Here is a 16,032-nt window from a genome sequence, read left to right as displayed (position 1 = left end):
GGTGTGAGGGGTATACACGGGGCCACCTCTTCACCACTCTCCTCTGCCTCACTGTCACCCTCGGTTATAAGACTCTGCATTCCCCTTTCTCCTCTTCCCCTTTCTTTCTCTCCTCCGTGAACATGCTACAACTTCAGCTGTGCCCCCACCCCTCCCTCATCAACTCCTCCAACTGCTTCATCTTTCCCTCCCTCCTTTTCTCCCTCCGTTTTAAGTGCATGCATACTTCCAGTCCTGGCCGTGGAGAGAGAGAGTGGACAGAGAGAGGAGGAACAATGACCGCCTTTCAGCCTGTCAGAACCTGGCGTGTGTGTGTGTGTGTGTGTGCGTGTGTGTGTAGTGAGAGAGGGTTGTGTTGGTTGTATTTGAAGCTAGTTTGGAAGTGGCCTAACTGTTTTGTGGCTCCTCTCTCCCTTTCAAGCAGCGGGGATGAGCGAGGTAAAGGCCTTGTTTCCTTGTATTTGTGTTTAAGGAAATGGAATTGAGTGGGGAAATTAGTGTTGCATGGTATACCGGTACCACGGTAATATCACGGTACCAAGACATCATGATAGCAACATTTTAGAATACCTTAGTAGCGTTTCATATGATATTAGCAACCTTTCAGCCCTACCAATCTAAAAGAACCTGTACTGACACAATGACATGTATATTCTTACCTCCCATTCATCCAGACAAATCACAGGCAGGCCTCTGCAAATATGATCATATCAGTCATCCTATGCCGTTTTCTATGATACACTGAACAGTGTGAAGTTCAATATGCTGTGTTGACTAGAAGAATTTCAGTTTTTTTTTTTTGGATCTAGGCCACTGATTTTTGTCCCCACCATCGTGATACTTGGCCTGGTATCGTATCGTATGAAAAATGTTGTTATTGTGACAACACTTGGGGAAATACTATCAAGGGGTGTTGAATGATGATACGGTAACACTGGCATAATCTACGCGAGACTGACGCAGACAAACCCGACCAACTGTCGTGCATCCAAAACCCCACATGCCGAGACACGCTGGGCGTTCAGCGGCTCTGGCTGGCAGTACACAGATTAGGGCGAGGATATATGATGTCCCTCTGATGAAGGTACAATATGATCAATACAGTAGGTTGCCTTAACGTTGTGGAGCAACGACGTATCCGCCATTTTTTATCCAAGCACCAGGAGTCACGGTACAATAAGGTGTGCTAACATTTCCTCCCTGAATTTCATATTCCGCCAGTCGTGAAGCAGCAGTAATGTATGGGCTCTACTCATGGAAAGGGACGTTGGGGAGTAAACCCAGCAGACTGTGAATGTTAGAACAGATTTCACTTCTCCCCAGTCTAACGTTGGTGACTCTTCCTGAATCTATTGCATCGGAACTAGAGCGTACCGGTCGGCTACATTCTTTTCTCCAGGAAAATGAACCACACAGCCCAACCATTTGACAATTTCTCTCTCCCTCTCTCTCTCTGTCACTTCTGAGAAATTACCTCATGAGTCATTTATGACAGGCTACAACTGTCAATTAGTTCTTTATTCTAAAGCTGGAGATGTGTCGTCCTCTGGGATCCATTCTCCACACTGCTCCCCAGCTAGAACAACATCCACCCCCCCCCCCCCAAGTTAAATAAGGAAAACGTCTGTGAATGGTCAAAGTCAGTGTACCATGAAAGGAATTATCTGTGGAAAATGGGTCTGGTAAAATCAAGGTTTTCAATCGGTTGGTCTCGGTCGCGTCACATTTTCCAGTTGCACAGTAAATTGTGACGACAAAAAAGGAAAATCAATCATTCAATCAAGCCCTTCTGGTCTTTTCGTGCAAATGTTGTTATTGCGTCAAAATGCGATTGAACTTGGAGCGTAAATGAGTTTAACAGCGGAACACAGAAAACAAATCAAGCAAGACTAAATGAGCTGGTTGATATCAAATAAATGAATAAATAATTTTACTACACTTGATCAAAAGCTCAAATATATATATATATTTGTTTTTCTTGGCTTCAATTTAAAAAAATAAATGAACATATCTATGTGCATGTAGCTATACGCCTGACTTCCCCATAAATTGAATAAGTCCAAAAACAGACACGCAACATAAAATCCATGTTATGTTCTTGGACTCCTCTCTCTATATTGGCACAGAGCATAAAGAACTGGTGCCATGGGTGGCAATGTTGAGTTACTGCAGATCCCATACAACCCGTCCACAGCCAAATCTAAACCTTTGCATAGACCCATACAGTCACACTACACTAAACGGACGAAGACGAGCAGTGAGGACAAGAATGGGAAGGATTGGAGGGTTGGAGGACAAGAGTGTCTGATAAATGATTGACAGGTCGGGGTTTGGAGTTGTGGGGTAGGGTAGGGGGTGAGGGTTAAGGGTGAAGGGGTAAGAGACCTGCACAATAGCGCCCACATCTGGTCTGGGAAGGCAGAGCACCCCATGCCACTACCAGCTGCTTCCAGACCTCCTAATAAAAGGCCAGAGGGTTGGTGGTGTTGGTGGGCAGAGAGAGCGGCGGAGGGGTGGGGGTGGGGGGCAAAGGCGGGTGAGGGCTTACTCTGAAAGGGGGGTAGAGGATTGGAGGGGGGGGACTCCACAGTTTCAGACACAAAGGCATGAAGCCGACAGAAATAGAATGCATAGAATATACTTAATTCTCCAAATCTGATTCAGAGCTTTAGAGAAGCAAGAACAAAAAAACAACGTGTTTATGATACATGGCATCTACCCCTAGGAACTGATCCAGTCATTTGTGTGGTTTAGGTCTATAGGTAAAGTTTACTGAACTAGGGAAAAGAGAACTGGTCCCGAATCAGTTCTGAAAGAGTAAACCCATAAACAGACCATAAAACACTCCCCTGTCTCCTATACCTCGGAGAACCCTGACACACAGAAACTAAACTCAGACCAGGGGGATAGAGAAAAGGGCTAAATAAATCAAACCCGTGGAAATAGAAGAGTACTACAGGAAAACCAGACAGGGATAAAGTGATTTTTATCAATAAGGTGGCAGAATTGTATAAAAGTACAGTATACGGTCAGACACATGTGGGTGTTGCGTAAGCTGGTTAATACTGTATTGTTTCGAAGTAAAGCCATAGCGTTCCTGTGGAAGCTGAGGGTTAGTGGGCAGCTGAATGGAGATGGGCCGGCCGATAGCGGAGTTTCAGCAATCCACTTGACCTTGGAGTGATTAAGCTCAAAACAAAGCACAAAACTGGGCATTGAAACGGGGGAAAGGTCCACAGTGAGTCATTGAAATGAGTTAAGGCCACAGTACAGTATGTGCCATCTTGAGCTTGCCAGTGCTGTGCAAATAACCCAAGCCTCCAAGGGTGATTATTATTCATATTTATTTTTTTACAATAGTTTGGGGAAATATTTTCTGCTCTCTTAGATGTACCAAATCCATGTCATTCATCTACACCACTGTTAAACTTAGACAACAATCGATCAGAATTCACTTTCATGTAAGAACACACACACAAAAAACGCAAAACACCAATTCAAAATTCACCAAAACAATTCCAATCGTGTAAAACAAATTCTCAAAAAAGCTTTTTAAATTTTGTTTTAATGTATGCATGTTTCCCTTACAATGACATGCAAGTTCATATAATCTCTAAGGAGTGACACATCCACAGACCCCAGTGAAGCTGACTGTTCCGCCCGCCGCTTGGCATCTCTAATGGGGTCAGAGCCGAGAGGCAGTACCAGTGCTTACTGAAGAACATCCCACACACATTTGAGATGTGTTGTGTTGCGTTCTCTACCAGAAGCCCCCCCCTACTGTGGTCTCTCCTCTCTTTCACTATAACAACTCACAATGGATACACTTCAGAGGTAGGAAATGAAACTGTTGTCATGAGGACGTAATAAGTGAAGTCAAAAATACACAAGAGGTTACTTGTTCAAACACGGCATTCAGTTTTTTTTTCTCTCCAAAAGGCTGTCTCGAAATGGAAAGATATTATTATTATCAATGCTATTAAAGCCCTCGTGAAAGTCATTCACGTTCGTGTCACAAAGCATTCTGTTCTCACTTCATATCTTTACGTAATCTTAATCATTTATCACACCTTGTACGTTGTGTATCTCTAACCACTCTCTCCTTTCCTCACTGTATCCCTCGAACGCCATCTTTCCCTTCTCTCTCTCTCTCTCTGTCCTTGCTGAGTCTAACCTACACTCGCAGTGAATGTGCTCTTGCGGGCGCCGCAGGGTTAAAAGAACGATAGAGCAAGAGGCCATTAATGAGAACTAATCAGCATTCAGTCAGAGAGAGAGAGAGAGAGAGAGAGAGAGAGAGAAAACAACCAACGGAAAATAAGTCAGAGGGTATAGAAAAAGAGAAGCGACAGGGCAGATGAGATAAAGTGTGTAGATCATTGGGGTCAAATTCATTTAAACTCAAATCCACTGTTACGTTGGGTGTGGGATTTAATCTAAAATATCCCTTCCATGTAAATGAATATATCTCTTATTAAATAAGGCAGGGAACTTTAATCAAAACATTTCCGTAATGTAAATAAATAAGGCCTTATTGGCTTTTGACCCCCTGCACGGACTAGCCTCCTATCTCTCCATAGTTTTGGCTAAGGTAGAGACGACCAAGGGGTGTGGAGACTGGCTTTCCCTCTACAGTCTGAAAATGTACCGTGCCTGTGTCAGTGTAGCCAGCACACGTGCACACACACAGACAAACACACATGTAGAGTGACAGACAGTTTGTCACGTCCCGTGGCACAGCGACAGGTAATGAGAAGTCCAACCGAGTGAGATGTAATTATCAGACGCTTATGAGAGTCTGAAGGAGAGGGAACAAGCCCTCGGTGACCTCCCAGCCCATTATTCACATAGCAATGATACATGCACAGAGTGGCCTAAGAGCTATAAGGGAGGCCAGCCGATCGGGGTCGGGTCAATAATACCATTTCAGTTCGGTACATTCGGGATTTATCTGTTTGGTAAATCTCGCATACACACCTCCATGTTCTCCAGCAGACACAGGCTAGCTTTGTGCTGTATGACCTCTGTGTGAGCCTGTGAGTCTACAAGTGTGTGCATGCGTGCGTGCGACCTCTGCGAGACTGTGTGCATCTCTCCAACTAGCATCCCTAGTTGGGTCCATGGAGGGACGCCTGGAATATGTAATTGTATTCATTCATTTTCTGGGCCCAGTGTGAGAACGAATGAACGAACGAGAGAGAAAGAGAGAGAGAGAAAGAGAGAGAAAGAAGAGAGAGAGAAAGAGAGAAAGAGAGAGAGAGAGAGAGAGAGAAAGAAAGAGAGAGAGAGAAAGAGAGATCCACAGCTACAGGGGGTGAGAAGGAGGAGAAGCAAGGGGGAGAAAGTGGGGAGAGCTCTCACCAGCAAGCAGGGACCTCCTGAGAGAGAACAAACTTCCCTTCATTACACCAAATACTCAAGGTACTGAAAGAAAGAAAGAAAGAAAGAAAGAAAGAAAGAAAGAACGAAGGATCCTGAGACAAAACTGTGTCCCTTCATTAAGGACGAGAGAGAGAGATTCACCAGAGTAATTAAGCAGTTACAGGTTCCCAGTCTCCTGCCGAAGGTGTGAAGCATTCTAAACGCTCACTTCACTTCGAGCCAAAAGGGCTACAAACGCCTGCAGTCTGCTACCATACACCACTGAACTGTACACTCAAGTTTTGAGAGTAAACACCTACGCTAGCAGATAACTAAGGGCTGTATGATTTCTCCACAATCCCCTTTCGGAGAGAGTAATATTTCATACAGAGAACATACGCCATGCACCACATACAGAGAGAATAGATATTTATTTACTGAGTCATCTGTAAGAGCGTCTTTGCTGCTCTTCTCTCCTCTCTCTCCCGTTGTTCTAGTTTTCTGACTCTGCCCGATAGGGTTGAGCATCAAACAAACTTGATTAGTGTAAGTAGAAGAGAATGACTAACATTATTAAACCCTTTCACCAAACCTGTTTCCTGTCCTCGGGCTAGTCAGGACTTCAAAAACAAGACATGGGGCTCGGGAAACAATCTATTTCTCATATTTTACAATGACACACAAGTGCAGCACGTATTGAAGCCTCGTTAGCTTCTCCTGTCAGTTTTATTTTCTTCAAATTCAACTCTCAACCAGAGATTTACAAACGAGCCTACTCAAACGTTTTAATTTCGCCGTCTTTATTTTTTCCTCCCCTGGAACTAAGTAAACGGTCAGCCCATCTGGAGTGAATCAAGTGGTCCACAGAGCCGCCAGTCAAAGTCTTTGTGAAAAATGTGCACCCCTAATGAAACCGTGTCTATCAGTGTAAGACATCAGATTGAGCCCAACTTTGCGTTACTTGTATTGAACAAAGCGGCACACAAATAAACAACTGGCTTAAGCTGGAGTGCAGAGCTGGACCACAACAGTCACGGTGGAGTGTATCAGCGCTGGGGATCTCTAGTCTACAGCTAGAACAGCCCAACCCCAGCTTTTAGTAGGCCTCTATGCTGAACCCTACACTTGTACCATCACCACTAATTGCTCTCAGCGATTTATCTTTCTTTTCCCTCACAAACTTCAAACTGAATATAAATAGTTATACAAGAGCGTCTGCATAGCTACAATTAATAACTTAAAAAAAATGTATTTGGAGAATTAGCTTAGGGGCTTCAAACAACATATAGTGAACAGCTAAAACCGCATTGTAAATAGCCCAGAGTTAATGGTGATATAGAAAGTCATAAATACTCATTTAAAGTTAAAATAACACATAAAATAAGAAGCTAAATATGATAAGTAAAAATATTTTTGACTGTGTAAAGTGTGATTGTCTGCTGTTAAGTTTTCCAGAAAATGTTATTTATTTTCATCAACATATTTTTTTTTACATGTATGGCCTCTGTTGAAAACGGCATTAGCTAGACGTTCTATGCTACGGGTTCAAGGAAATCTAAAGGTCAACCTACGCTGACCTTATTCTCACTGTAATACTGCTACATTGATGCTTTATTGTACCACTCAATACAAATAGATATTTTCATGAATATGATGAATACACATCTTGGACACACATCTTCTTAGTCATATAAATAACTATGTTTGTAAAACTCTTTTCTCTCTTGATCAATTTCAATGTTGTTTAAAATGATTCGATACAAATATTTTTTCTCCACTAAAATAAAACAATTATTTTGCCAATTCTTGTTGATATCACCCATACTTTGTGGAAAAGTTTCAGATTATAATGTATCCTAACAGCCACATGCACGCTTGGATGTCCAACATCTTTATTCAATAGCCAAGAAACTAAAGTTCGTTACATCATTTGATATCTAAGAAATCCATTAGGTGGGTTTTTAGGGGGCAAAATGTGGTTCAGAACTTTGATTGTGAATGTATCCCTCAAATAGGCTACCACTGCGAGCACAATGGTTTTGGTGCAGAAGTGTCCCAGTTCTGAACTAACTGGCCTTGGGCTAATAAATTGGTGGATACATTCTACATTTCCTATTTTGATCATCAATTTATTTGAATGTTTGTGATTTTAGACTGTATGACAATAACGTTACCTATCGAAACTTGCAAGAAGTAGAATACTTTAGTGCAGCAAAAGTGATTGCTTTCAGAACTTTAACTTTTCAGTCAACCTCCAATTGAATTACAGTATTTACATAGGCTGTTAATTACATATCTATGACTTAAATCTATAAACCAAAGTAATTGCATAATGATATTATAATTCTAAGTAGGTGAAACGATTTTGGGGGAAAAATCCAGAGGAGTTTGACTTTTTTCATAGGATTAAAACATGTTTTCCGAATGAGAACAATACGTTTGGATAAATCCTTGGTGAACAGCTCATATCATGATCAAAAGAAAAGACAATAAATTAAAAGACGAAATTAAGTCCAACCTATATCAGCCTGTCGAAGCGTTTTGTTCCTGATTGAGTAGGCAAGGCCTATTGATTTCTGATCATCTTCAAAATTGTAAGGGGGATCCGCAAATGTGCCGATAGGCTACAACTAGTGCCAAAACATAAACTGAAGGCCTACAGACTTGACTGGTTCCCTTTTCACCCCGCTTGTTGTTCTTACAAATACGAAATCTGGGTTAATCATGGTGCCATGTTTGACCAGCATTTGCTACCTGGAGAGGAATTCCGCCTCCTTCGAAGATTAGAGAAGTAAGCTACAAATACGCATGTACGCCGTCCAAACAACGCAATGGTACACGCGCTATCCTACATGCGCCAACAGCAGGCTTACTCTAATCAAATAACGTTCCATGATTTAACCCGGTGTCTATCCAGAAAACCGACACTAGCGCCCACTCTTAGGTGGGGGTTAGATTCAGTAACACCGAATGCTGGTACTGGAACACCCGAGAATTTACTCTCCAACAGTGCGCTTTTCGGGTAACACATCGAAGTCTTATTATATGCCAAGATGAAAGATTTGATAACTTGACGAGTTTGATTACTGTTGCAATGTTACAATTCAATGTAGCATCTATCCCAAATAGGCTAGCCTAAATCCAACCCGCTGTGCACAGGTTGTGTTCTGTTGCATCAATAGCCTACCCACATTTCTGGGAAATATAACCCATCTGAGTGAAGTGCTCAATAGGCAGTAATCTATATCTTAAATGAAAGGCATCGCCATCGGTCTATATATTTGATCCACCGAAACGTATTGGTCCACACGGGCCGCCCCTGGAGAACATCGACTCGCTTCGGCCCCACTGGCCGCTCTGAGTGGCACCTACCTGGGGTTGGTTCGGTTCCAGAAGACGGCATAGCGGTCGGCCACCACCTTGGAGCTGGGTTCCTGGCTGAATACACACATCCATAGCACCAGAAAGACGAATAGCACCATCTCCACTTGCAGCATCACTACAGCAAAGTTCGGCACGTATTCCTCTTCGATGCGGGGTGACTGCGGGATCAGTCAGTTTAGGGTACACTTCAGCAGGAGAGATGCTTTGTCTTGTTTACATTTGTGTGCCTTTTCTGTCCTCTGTCGCAGTTTATGAATGGCAGAAATAGGCAAGACAATTCAACAACAGAAAATCGCTGTCTCCTACCCCAAGGTGCGAGAGGCTTTGATAGCGCAACCTGCAACAAAGATGACGCCTCGTTGGCCAATTGGAATCACACTTAATTTGACGACAGTAGCAGGTGAAGTTATCAAATGCGAGTGTCACTGTGGTTAGTGCTTCTCTTTTCGGGTTCAGCGTCTGGTTCAGTTGTATGATATGTGCATGGGACATCCGTTTTGACGGTTCCCGTATGCGTAAAAATGACTCCTAGGCCAGACAAAATATGTTCACACAAATATACATATAGGGATATCAAACAAATATTGATAAAACAGTTGTTAGAAGTCCCCTCTAACAGACTACAGCCGTCTCTGTACGGTCATGCACTGAGCTGGATCGGTGTCAAGATTGAGTAAGGAAAACGAGCCATATGTGTCCAATGTCCCCCTATAGCTGGTGTCCAATGTCCCCCTATAGCTGGTGTCCTTCAATGTCCACGTTTTCAGAGATGGAACTTTGGAAAGCCATATAGGCAACCCCCGGTTGTAGTCTAGTCCTTTTTTCGTAACGCTGTCTCTGCTCCGTTCGCAGACTGGCCGAAAAAAAGGCAGCTATCCTTTCTCAGCGATGTCTTGATAGTGTCAAGGGGGTGGGGAGGAGTCCGTCCTCGAGCCTCTCTCATGCGCTACTGTTGGGTGACAGTAGAGACGCTTCTTTACCCGGAGCCCAAATGGCAGCATTCCACTGCATCCTCTTCATATATAAGCATAGGAGAGAAAAAATAAAACACGCTTTATTCATGTGCTTCTTTCCCCTGATGTTTAGATTCAACGGGACGAGACTAAAGGGACCGTGAGAGCAAAGGCAGCTCCGTGCAGCCAGAAAGTGGGTTCGGTTACAGGCGAACGGAGGATAGTCCCATTGGTTTGAATTTTGAATGGGCGTCACACTAACAAAGCAAAAGCCCTCCCCTCCCAACCGAACTAATTCAATTACTATGAGGTAGCTGAAAGTATCGTTTGCACTGGGAGAAGGAGCTCAGGACAGGGACCGAGCAATAGCCTGTCAGATCACACTGATTAACGCACTGCGCAGGCTATTTCATTACCGAGCAAACGGACACAGACCAAGGTTCGAGTTACGATCTGGACCGATATGGTGTGTGTGTTTGTATCTCAGAATAGAATCGAACACAACACATTGTATGTTCTTTTGACACACATTTGTAGCCCTGGGTCTATAGCGATCTTGTGATTTGAAAGAAACTGCAACAATACATTTTTCATCCAGAGTTTCTTCATGATGACATGACCCTCCGCAGCGGATGGATATCCAAACTTGTTGCAGTGTGGTATCGATGCAGCGCCCAGACGCCCCATAGTGGAGACAAGGAAAATCAGCCAAAGCTACTCCTACAGTACAATTGGCACGACGAAGCCCGACTGGATACAGAGGTTATGAAAACATGTTACGGCAATACTAGATATGTATTTTACAGAGAATATAGAATCTTTAAGATGCATAAAACATTATATGAAATGTTAGAAAGTGAGACTTCAGGGTGAACTATGGGCATGGCGAATAATCTACATAATTATTAGCTACTCTTCTGTTTATTAGTGTGGCTTGCGAACGCAGACACACTTTCGATATTTAACTGCTATTAATTCGAGGAGCGTCAGAAAGTATTGTTACCACAACCGTTATAGTTGAAACTACACAGATATTAGCCACGTTTTAACCACTGTGTGACTGAATGACAGGTGTATGTTGAGCCATAGCCTTTTTATTCAGCCAGCAGGTCATATATAGAGGGGTCAGGAGAAGAATAGGAGGGGAGCCAGAGAGAAGGAAAAGAGGAGGGATGGTGGTGGGGAGGAGGTTAGATGGGTCACAGCTCATACTTTAAAATAGTCCTTTTAACCTCGTCCTGGTAGCTGGTGTATACTGAACACACACACACACACACACACACACACACACACACACACACACACACACACACACACACACACACACACACACACACACACACACACACACACACACACACACACACACACACACACACACACACAGATTGGAACTCAGGCCACCGACAGCTACCAGGAGAGGAGGAGAGCCTAGAGGTCAAAGAACAGTCGTTTTCACAGCCACTTTACAGCCATAACTGCATTCCTATCCTGCTGGGTCTCTCTCTCTCTCTCTGCCTCTTGCTCGCTCCCCCCTCCCCCCTCCCCCCCACACACACACACAAACATACACCAACAATGCACAGACACTAATGTCTGTCCATAAAAGGAAGATTGGGCTGCTGTGTATGAGAACCCCCTACTGCCTACAATTCTCTTTATCAGGGAAACAGCCATTTACCCTGTCCCCTCTTAAACCCACACAAACAAACACACTACACACATACCAGATATTCTCTCTGTCCCCTCTTAAACCCACACAAACAAACACACTACACACACACCAGATATTCCCTCTGTCCCCCTCTTTAACCTGCAGTCCCATTGGATGGCTGTGATTACATCTATCTGCCACAGGCCTAGTTTTCTTCCAGGACCATCCACACATTCTCATGGAGAAATGACGAGGAGCTTGAACTCCATTTTCAAGAAAATTGTTTATTTTTTCACTTGATTGACTGGCGTTGAAAAATGCAATTTCAACGAAGAACATTGTGATAGTACAGTCGTGGCCAAAAGTTTTGAGAATGACACAAATATTAATTTTCACAATGTTTGCTGCTTCAGTGTCTTTAGATATTTTTGTCAGATGATACTATGGAATACTGAAGTATAATTACAAGCATTATCATAAGTGTCAAAGGCTTTTATTGACAATTACATGAAGTTGATGCAAAGAGTCAATATTTGCAGTGTTGACCCTTATTTTTCAAGACCTCTGCAATCCGCCTGGGCATGCTGTCAATTAACTTCTGGGCCACATCCTGACTGATGGCAGCCCATTCTTGCATAATCAACGCTTGGAGTTTGTGAGAATTTGTGGTCTTAGTTATCACCTTTGCCTAATGGCAAGGTTCTCCATCATGCTGGAAAAGGCATTGTTTGTCACCAAACGGTTCCTGGATGGTTGGGAGAAGTTGCTCTCGGAGGATGTGTTGGTACCATTCTTTATTCATGGCTGTGTTCTTAGGAAAAATTGAGAAGCTGAGAAGCAACCCCACACATGAATGGTCTCAGGATGCTTTACTGTTGGCATGACACAGGACTGATGGTTGCGCTCACCTTGTCTTCTCCGGACAAGCTTTTTTCCAGATGCCCCACACAATTGGAAAGGGGATTCATCAGAGAAAATGACTTTACCCCAGTCCTCAGTAGTCCAATCCCTGTACCTTTTGCAGAATATCAGTCTGTCCCTGATGTTTTTCCTGGAGAGAAGTGGCTTCTTTGCTGCCCTTCTTGACACCGGGCCATCCTCCAAAAGTCTTGGCCTCAACTCACACCTGCCTGCTGCCATTTCTGAGAAAGCTCTGTACTGGTGGTGCCCTGATCCCACAGCTGAAGTAACTTTAGGAGACGCTCCTGGCACTTGCTGGACTTTCTTGGGCGCCCTGAAGCCTTCTTCACAACAATTGAACCGCTCTTCTTGAAGTTCTTGATGATCTAATAAATGGTTGATTTTGGTGCAATCTTACTGGCAGCAATATCATTGCCTGTGAAGCCCTATGTGCAAAGCAATGATGACGGCACGTGTTTCCTTGCAGGTAACCATGATTGACAGAGGAAGAACAATGATTCCAAGCACCACCCTCCTTTTGAAGCTACCAGTCTGTTATTCGAACTCAATCAGCATGACAGAGTGATCTCCAGCCTTGTCCTCGTCGACACTCACACCTGTGTCAGCTGGTCCTTTTGTGGCAGGGCTGAAATGCAGTGGAAATGTTTTTGGGGGATTCAGTTCATTTGCATGGCAAAGAGGGACTTTGCAATTAATTGCAATTCATCTGATCACTCCTCATAACATTCTGGAGTATATGCAAATTGCCACCATACAAACTGAGGCAGCAGACTTTGTGAAAATTAATATTTGTGTCATTCTCAAAACTTTTGGCCACGACTGTAGTTGGCCATGTTTTTCAAGGTCTATGCAGAACATTGTAAGTGTCAGAAATCATCTTTTGGTGTATAACCCGCACACACACGACTGTATAAAGAGAAATTGAGTTGAACACGGGTCTTACTCGCTCTACTCCTGCTCTCTCCCTTCAATATCACTTCACACAGGAAGCATTGAGTGTGTCTAATCCATGTACTCACAACATACCAGGGGAATAAATACGCTCGGTCCCAAACCAACACAGGTCCCAAACCAACACACACACACACACACACACACACACACACACACACACACACACACACACACACACACACACACACACACACACACACACACACACACACACACACACACACACACACACACACACACACACACACACACACACACACACACACACACACACACACACACAGGTCAGTGGGAGTGAGTAGAGCACTGGCTGCTCAGTATGTAGGGTTCTTGTTGGTTAGCCAAATGTGTAATTAGAGAGTAAACAGTATCAGACAGCATCACAGACTCATTAAAGGGGTGTGAGACGAGAGCATGGGGGACCTAGCAAGTCTGGTATCAACTCTACAGCTCAATTTCTAGCTGTAATACAGTATCTGTACTCTCTTAGAACCTAGAGTCAGCAGAGGGGAACTGTCGTTTTTTAGCAACAAAAATATATATGTTTGGAAGCATTTGTCACTCACTCACTTATCCTCGTCGTGATGGCTGGTGCAGAAGAGCAGCAACAAACTTCTGTCGGTCTTGGGACGTCTTCTTCACTGTGAGGCAGCGCTGCTGATGTTGTTGGAGCTCAGACTACATTGTTCTCCTCCATATTGTCTTGGGCCTCCCCCTCTTACTGCCCAATGTATCCATTTGTGGCATCTGCAACAAAACAAAAAAACACAAATGAGGGAGAAAAAAACAGACAACATGCAGTGATCTCCAAAAGTATTGGGTCAGGGACACTTTTGTTTTGGCCCCCTAAAATGGAGGGACGAAAAACATTTCACCCGATATGCATGACAACAAATACCGGGTCTGTCTGCACGTTAAAATGATAAAATGATGACTATGAGGTTAAGTCCAAAGTGCTTGAGTGCAGAGCCAAAACAACAACAAATCTGTCACTGTCCCAATACGTCTGGAGCTCACTGTATGTAGCTAAAAGAAAATGCATTTTCAGTCTACTTATAAAATAAAGGTGTAATACAGGTGTAATACAGGTGTAATACAGGTGTAATACATGTGTAATAAAGGTGTAATACAGGTCTAATTGAACATAAACAGACATAACCAGGAGATAAAACAGGTCTGAGCAGCAGGTCCTTCACAGGAGCTCAAAGACCACTTAGCCCCTCACCACACACTCACAGCTCCTCCAGCATTGTTTGATGTGGGCCTGTATTATCTGAGTCAGGGGCTTAGGTCACTCTGGGCTAGTAGGTCAGAAGAGAACACTTTGACCCTGTAGTCTACCGGTAACTGTGCATAGTACTTACAGGATGAACACATATTTTTACAAGTTTGTTCTGAAGATTACAATAAAGAGCTTGAGTACCTAAGTGATTTATTCCAGTTACGTGAATTTCAAATCGGCAAATAACATATTAAATACGCATCGCTAATGGTGAAGAGTACTCATGACATATCTCCTATCTGTGTTGTAATGTTGGAAGAGAATCACATATAAGCATGTGTATAGACATGCGGTGTGTAATGTGTTCAGACATCGTGTAGCTCCCGGCCTCATTGGTACACAGCTCACACACACGTTAATATGATGCTCTCTCATTGGTTTAGACAACGGAGTCTGTGTGAGTTCGTACTACAGAGTGATCACTGCACATACAGTACGCTCCCGTGCTCTACAGAGGCACGCTGGGAGGGACCAAGACGATAGGTAATCACAGTAGAATCACGTCACTGAGAGGATCAAAAATGCTATGCTATAAAGTTATACTGGTCATTTGATATGAACAAGTACGTACAATTTTAGACTTGGGTTATTGCTAGCTTTACTTCGTGCGCCCCGTGTCCACTACAGTTTGACACCACAGTGTCTCTCCACCTGTTTTTACCAGTCTAAGCTATGGTCCTCCTCGTTGATGTAATTTCAGAGGTCATTGTAGGTCATTACACTGGATTTGACCTTGTGTCGGTGAATCATAAAAGTATAGATTTTTTTTATCGTCCCATAACGAACACTCTTAAATTTAATCCGTTGACGCTTGTTTCAGAGGAGAGGTCAAACTACTCCAACACTCAACACCCACCACCATGTGGACGAACATTCTTGTCGTTATCACTGATAGGTTGCACCCCCCCCCCTCCCCTCTCTCTCTCTCTCTCTGAGTCCTTTTTCTTTAGACCGCATATCAGATGAGGTCTTTTATTGTCACACAATGCACTTTGAGCTTTAGCAAAGCAGATCACTCAGAGTGTCTGTGTCGCAGAGAAGACACCTCGGGTTGACGGAGTCATGAACAGCAGACGGGAATCAATAGGAAGGGACTCAACGGATATATTTGCTGGGACGGGCTCAGCCCTGAATGTCAATGATGGGGCACTGATGGGGACTGATGCTGTCATTACTACACACTCTATGGAGCAGACAGGTGTAGGTGGGAGAAGACAGGACGAGCCCGTCTAGCCAATAAAGAGTAATATAGTGGGTTTCCCAGGCCTGCAGAGGGAGAGTTTTCCCGCATGAGTGAAAAGGGAGCAGTTAGTCATGCTGCGTGTTGAGAGAAAGAAAGAAAGAGCGGGGGTCTGTGCGTGAGCGTGGAAAAGGGAGGCCGGTCTTATCTAGCCAAATAAATCTTTCCCATGACTGTTCTATCTCAATGTAAACATTATGAACACACACTTTTTTTGCGTGTGTCTCTTAGATGAGTGAGAATAACAATGTAAAGCAGGTCGGGTCTAGGCGGGGCTGTTGGA

The 16,032-nt window shown here is 43.7% G+C and overlaps 1 protein-coding gene across 2 annotated transcripts in view; it reads right to left on the bottom strand.

Moving 5' to 3' along the window:
• The window catches only part of LOC135544696 (ephrin-A5b-like), a 125,804-nt gene extending 115,915 nt beyond the window's left edge, over window positions 1-9,889 (bottom strand). For both annotated transcript variants that reach the window (XM_064972523.1, XM_064972532.1), the window contains exon 1: window positions 8,734-9,889. In XM_064972523.1, the coding sequence (XP_064828595.1) occupies window positions 8,734-8,858 (125 nt within the window). In that variant the 5' untranslated portion in view covers window positions 8,859-9,889. The remainder of the gene's footprint in view (window positions 1-8,733) is intronic.
• Between the last annotated feature and the right edge of the window lie 6,143 nt (window positions 9,890-16,032).

This window comes from Oncorhynchus masou, chromosome 1 (genome assembly GCF_036934945.1).
Source record: "Oncorhynchus masou masou isolate Uvic2021 chromosome 1, UVic_Omas_1.1, whole genome shotgun sequence".
In the NCBI taxonomy this organism is placed as follows: domain Eukaryota; kingdom Metazoa; phylum Chordata; class Actinopteri; order Salmoniformes; family Salmonidae; genus Oncorhynchus; species Oncorhynchus masou.
Note: the sequence above shows the minus strand (reverse complement) of the source record. Positions and strands in the feature narration are given on the sequence as shown.